General features: G+C 42.4%; 1 protein-coding gene across 1 annotated transcript; it reads left to right on the top strand.

Moving 5' to 3' along the window:
- Window positions 1-1,440: 1,440 nt before the first annotated feature.
- Window positions 1,441-3,084, top strand: LOC147462993 (non-specific lipid transfer protein GPI-anchored 14-like). The gene is made up of 4 exons (XM_086486579.1): window positions 1,441-1,713; window positions 2,297-2,477; window positions 2,634-2,711; window positions 2,788-3,084. Exons 1-4 carry the CDS (start codon window positions 1,564-1,566, stop codon window positions 2,925-2,927), a joined length of 549 nt encoding a protein of 182 aa, XP_086342705.1. The 5' UTR covers window positions 1,441-1,563; the 3' UTR covers window positions 2,928-3,084.
- Window positions 3,085-6,144: the final 3,060 nt, after the last annotated feature.

The raw sequence follows: 6,144 nt of genomic DNA, 5'->3' as shown, positions 1-6,144 counted from the left end.
CCGAGTTGGAAAAATTATTGACAAAATCCTAAATTCAAAAGCCCCCAATATCCACACATTTTGAATAAGGAGAGGTCTGCACGAGGGGGGTGGTGTGTGTGTGTGTGTGTGTTTGTGCGCGGACCCTCCCCCCTCGACTAATTGTAACAACGCCGTTGAGGTGAGGTTGCAAACCAAAGGAATAACCCCCCCACCCTTTGCGCGCGTGTGTGTGTGTGTGTGTGTGTGTGTGTGTAAGACATGTGAGGCCATATGAATCAATAAGCTTCTCTTTTATGATTACCCCCCTTTGGTGTGAGTTACCTAATACATAAAACAAAACGCCCTTTTACTAGCCCTCTTTTGACCCCTTTCATTGGTAATTTTTTACAAAATTATGGCTCTACTTAGCCACTTCACAAAACCATAGTTTTCTTTGTTGCCGGAGGAGTTGGATTCCAGCTCATATAACCAAGAACGGCCACAATCCAAACCCCTTTCGACAAAAGTTAAGTCCCTGTTTTGGAACTACTAATACGGTTGACGGCCTTCGACAACCTCTGTGTGTGTGTGTGAGAGCATACTCAGCTTGCAGGGGGGCAAACGGAATCCCTCTCTCTTTTATAATAGTATAGTGTGGCCGATGGCCTTCGATCGCTCTCTCTCTCTCTCTCTCTCTCTCTCTCTCTCCCCTCTGTGTGCGCACTGTCTTCACTATAGCCGGATAAAACAAATTGCGACAAGTGGCACTGAAAAATCAATCTCCTTAATATAAAAGTATAGATATAGATAGTATAGATACATATAGATACTTGCCTGCAGTGGGCCTTGAAGGATCGACTACCCCTAGTACTCCCATGAAGGGTTCGAAGTTACAATGTGGTAAATGTTTTATCTACACATCATTGCAGTAGTGCAATGGGCTTTTTGTTGGAGGGGTTCGAACGCACACCCTTCGAACCACAACGACAAACCTCCGCTTTGGCTTTATGGCTTATGCCATTCACATTGTAATAAGAGTCTCCCCACTCAAATGCTGAGTGGGTGGGCCATAAAAGTAGCACAAAGAAAAGAAATTGGATAATGGGTGGGTTTTAAAAAAAATTAAAAATAAATATTTCTGTTTTAATTTTGAAAAAATTGGCAGGTTTGAGAAATCAATATCACCTGGCACTTTCTCAAACAGCATGAAAAAGTAAGTTTAAATAAAAAGAAAAATAGAACCGGCTTATAAACTAGCCGTTACAACTATTATTAAACTTGCATTAATTTTTTTGTATTTGGTGAAATTTCCCACATTATTAAATTATGAAAAAATAAGCAAAAATGAGAAAATGAAAAATTTTAAGATAAAGAAATTTGGAGAGGCACGATAAAATCACTGTTTAAACCCGTTTGCCAAAAGCAGAAGCCGAAAGAAGACCTCTGCCATCATTCAAAGCGGCAGGAAGAAGAGAGCTGGGAGTAGCTAGAGCCAGGGTTTCGGCGCTCTCTTCTACCTCCCCCTGCCCCCCCCACCCCTCCCCTCCCTCTCTCTCTTCGACCGAGCTTCTCTTCTCGCAGTCCTCTCTTCTGCGACTAACCATGGAGCGGCTTTTGTGCCTGTACGCCGTCGCATTGTGCATCGGCTTGTTCGTGAAGGTCAGCGATGGCGCTGCGGCAGACGTCAGCTCTTGCCCAGACGCCCTTACGAAGCTTCTACCTTGTTTGCCGTTCTCTCAAGGAACCGCTCAGGTGCGCTCTCTCTCTCTCTCTCTCTTAACGCTTTGATGAGTTAGTTTTCCGGAAGGCCTCAGTTCGTGGTATCTTTTCCATTGTTGCCTTGCTTCGCTTCCTCTCTGCAGTCAGGGAATCACAGCAGTGTTTGGTACATACTTTCACTGAAGTTCTATCTCAGGCATTCCCTGTCGAGGTTGGTATTCTTCTTGGATGACTGTAACTCTTGAGATTCATTCATCTGTAGCCACTTTGTGCATAAATTTGGTGAGAAAGCTCGTTCGATCGAGAATCTGCCATCGACCTTGAGCCTCGGATCCTTATACAGCCGCTTGTATATGAAAATCAGAGCCTTGTACTCTCTAGCAACTTGTAGATTGCGAGAAGTGAATACTCAGGTTGTGAATCGAGGTTGCGATTCTTCTTTGTCTCCGATGAGAGGTATTTTCCTTAGCGGAAACACATGGGCGACTATGTGTTTTATAAGCCTGCGGAGCTTTGTTGCCATTATGATCTTTTTGCCTTGCAACTTTGCTGGATGTCTTCTTTAGGTTTTAAGTGTAATTTCAGTGCATTTGACCCCGTCTGTCGTCGTTCCCAGGTTCCTACTAAGGATTGCTGCACCAACTTGGAGACTATCCATGAGACCAAGCCGCAGTGCCTTTGTGCTCTAATTGCTGCAAGCGTAAATGGCACTGCCGGACTTCCAAAGATGAACACTACTCTTTCACTGATGCTAGGACCTGCCTGCAATGTTGCTACCAAACCCGCTGTCTGTCCAGGTACGCATAGGATTTGTTCAACTTGGATTTGTTGATTGTCTATCTGTTCTTACGATTTTTGCCAAGCATAGGCTTATGCATATATAATCATACGTAGTGAAGCAATTGTTAAGGCCTTAAAAGGACTTTTAAAGTTTTTTTTATGTCTTGCCTCAGAGTTGCTGGGCCTCTCTCCGGATGACCCCCTGAACAAGATATTCACAAACGGATCAGCAGCCACGAATACAACCACAAGTATGTGTTCTAATATTCAGGGTTCACTCTGGTTCCTCATAACTTGTCCTTTACTTACTTTGCTTCTGTTTGGCAGCTCCTGTCTCACAAGGGCCTACTGCTTCTGGGGCTTCAACAGGTCCAAGTGCTCCTCCCCCTGACAACAATGCCCCATCACTATCCTTCAGTCTATCAGCCAGTTTTGTTCTTTCTGGGATGGTGTTTGCCTTTTTGTGATCTCTGGCATTGCTCATGAGTTCGCTCGATTTTGATTCATTGGTCTCTTGGGTTTATCTCACGTCTTCGACTGGCTTATTTAACTTGTAGTGTGTTTGTCGGACAGCATTATGTATCTTCAATAGCTTTGTAATTTGAAATTCAAATCTTGGGAGTCCGTATGACCATTCGTTACACATTAAAATGTGTTGACAAGTCGGCTTGATAGCATCATCTCTAAATTTTGTTCGAGAGGTTTAGCTATTGGAAGCTTAAAGGCGGTTGAAAATCAAGTGCAGTATTCAAGTGCGTCAATGATGGCTTTGATAAGGTGGGTAATGAAAATAGAAAGGAAACTGGGTTGGTTGTTGTCCTTCCATAGCAAACCATTTGCAGGCAGAGAGAGAGAGAGAGAGAGAGAGAGAGAGAGAGAGAGAGAGGTAGGTATCTGAGTAATCTTTATTAAAGCAGTGCACATTATTGTCATGGAGAGGAGAGATTTGGCTAGTAATTGCGTATTTATTCAGAAAGATGGTTCCTTAAAATGAATAGCCAGAGGATTAAAATTGCTCCGCTGACCTTGAAAATGGTATCTGAGAAACTTGTGATAAAATTGCTCCGCTGACCTTAAAAATGTGATCCAATACTTCTTGAATGGTAGTAGGTAAAGTGGTCTGCAAATTGAATTAATGTTTTTAATTAATTGTTGTGATTGCTAGAGAGTGCAGACTCCTACGACAAGTTTAAGGTCTACACAGCATGTATAAACGAAAAAGCTGAGATCCTTATCATAAGAACATTAAAATTGTGCAATGAATGTAGTCATCAATGACATTTGACAAACGAATTAGAGCTATAATTGTAGGCATTATGACTTGCGCACAAACAGTTGCCAGTGATACAATATGAGATGTGAAGGGCCTTGGTAGTGTATTGCCACCCAAAACCACATAAGAGTGAGAATAGAAACATGCATGTCTTTTAGATTGGTTGCTACACTTGAGGTGAAAAGATATTAGAAGACACCGCTTTAGGTCAATGCTACCTCCGCTTGGGTCCCCCAATGAATGTCTTATCAAGTCTATTTATGGTTTCAAGGTGGTTACCTAAAATAGAGAAACCTTCCTCATGATCAAGTACAAGCCAAATATGTACTTGTTTTGATCTATTCAATATACATGAGAGTCTGATTGATGATAGTGGCAATTGATTACCTATCCTAATAAGCCGAGGCCATGCCTACCAGCAGCTACTTTTATACTCGCAAGGTTTTAAAAACCCCACGAGTAAATATTGTTGGGATTTGGGCTATCCATTGAGCTAGTTAGTAATAACGGATGAGGCTTTTTTGCTATGCATTAGCGTGATCAATGTAACCATATTGGGCCTTTTAATTTGCCCCAACATAAGCAAAGTGATTAAGAAATAGCCAAAATATAAGAGACCTATGCCCAAATCTTACTGACTAGCAAAGGTTTGGGGCATGTCTCGCAAGAGTTCGGGCCAAACTTACGAGTTTAAGAAAATTAAGCTTTTTCTATTTTGTACAATGGCCATAAAATGAAAAATCTATAATATTTAGATTATTCTCTCCCCCATTTTTTGAAAAGTAATCTTGTTGCGGGCATCAATGTGCTACCCTAAAAACCTTAAAAGCGGGACCTACCTACCATCGTTACTTCTCATTGAAAGCTTTTTCCCTTCTCCAACCTCTCTCTCTCTCTATCTCTCTCCCCCCCCCCCCCCCCCCCCCCCCCCCCCCTTTTTAGGCTTAGAGTTGAGAACTCTCCTCTCTCTCCCTCCTTCCAAGCTTAGATTTGAGATTTTGCACAAAGACTAAGCTATGGAAGTTATGGAGAGTCATACGTACCCTACATGCTCTCTACATAGCTGCCTTCCCCCCTTCTCCCAATTTCCCCTCCTTTCCTCTTAGAAAACTCTCAATGTGCAATGAATTTACGAGCACATTGAGCAATTGATAAATGAGCATTATGGTTTTGGCACCATCAAGCACTTGTGGCTTCTCTTCTTCTTAATCATTGTTCAAGAAAACACTATCTAGCCACCACCATGAACCATGGACCTCGGACGTAAATTAAGACTACTTGCATTGAAAGAGACGCATCTCGGACCTCAAGTAGTGGAGGAGGAAAGGAGAAAGAGAGAAGAACAGTATTTTGCATTGATCGTGGCCAAAAGGATTGAAGATCTACTTAATTGTGGTTACAACAACAAACAAATTGATGCGATAATTGGAGACATGCGACAATGAAATGGCATATGAGGGATGGAGGACACATGAAGGGATTTGGTAGGTCGGTGAATTCTCCAATGTGGAGATTCATGATATTCTTAGTGAAGTAGCTCGCATTGTGGCAATCAGAGTGAGAGGAATTGATTGGGACATCTAGCTAGCCCTTAGGCTTAGAGGTGATAATGCCCTACACTCCATTTAGGTTTATTCAAACCCTTGTAACTCCCAAGTCGACATGGGATGTCATGCTTCTTGATAGATATGAATACAATCGATTTTGACTTTACATTATGTTTTTCATTGCTATGAGTCTTTCAATTTGGTTATTAGTAAATATTTGGCCGCTTTGATCAACTGGAAACCTGACCAAAACAAAGGAGTTCTAAGGTGGTCAAGGGCATCGTCAAGTTGATTCAACACTAAAAAAAAGGCTTGTGCACCATGAAGCGACCACAGTGGGGGGTGGTCAAGCAGGCTCTGGTTGCTCTATGGTACACATGCCATTTTTTTTTTTGCAATGATTAGGACCCAATGATGCCCCTAGACACTGTGGATTGCATGTTGGATATTAGTGCTTCATCTTGGTCCGATTTCAGGCCGATCAAAGCGAGTGTGGTTGTCGACAGTAGTCCACTCCACGGGTTGTTCAATACTTCTCAACCTGCTATTCCACAACATGGAATCACATGCAACCCGTATAGTAATTGGAGGTATTGTTGGTAGTGAGTGGTTGACATGACCTAACCTTCATTAGACACTTTGTCATAGATCCCCTTGTTCTTTTTAATGCAAACAAGTGTTGTTCCAACAAGGGCCTCCACAACAATTTTATTTTGCCAGAATATATTAAGGCCTCTTCTTGCTCTATCAAGGTCTCCTGTTTTGCATCGTCCTCACGAACTTCATCACATGTGTCGGGGTTTGATCCGCGTGCTTCCTTGGCTTTGCCATTGCCTTTCCTGTTCTTGGTGCCCTCACGAAGTG

Source organism: Adiantum capillus-veneris, chromosome 2 (genome assembly GCF_014529385.1).
Source record: "Adiantum capillus-veneris isolate H3 chromosome 2, ASM1452938v2, whole genome shotgun sequence".
NCBI classification, from domain to species: Eukaryota; Viridiplantae; Streptophyta; class Polypodiopsida; order Polypodiales; family Pteridaceae; genus Adiantum; species Adiantum capillus-veneris.
The sequence above is the reverse complement of the archived record's forward strand: the minus strand, read 5'-3'. Positions and strand labels throughout refer to the sequence as shown.

Coding starts and splice junctions, on each gene's coding strand:
- LOC147462993 (XM_086486579.1), top strand. CDS start 1,564: ATGGAGCGGCTTTTGTGCCTGTACGCCGTCGCATTGTGCATCGGCTTG. Junction 1,714..2,296: donor TCTCTCAAGGAACCGCTCAG/GTGCGCTCTCTC, acceptor CGTCGTTCCCAG/GTTCCTACTAAGGATTGCTG. Junction 2,478..2,633: donor CAAACCCGCTGTCTGTCCAG/GTACGCATAGGA, acceptor GTCTTGCCTCAG/AGTTGCTGGGCCTCTCTCCG.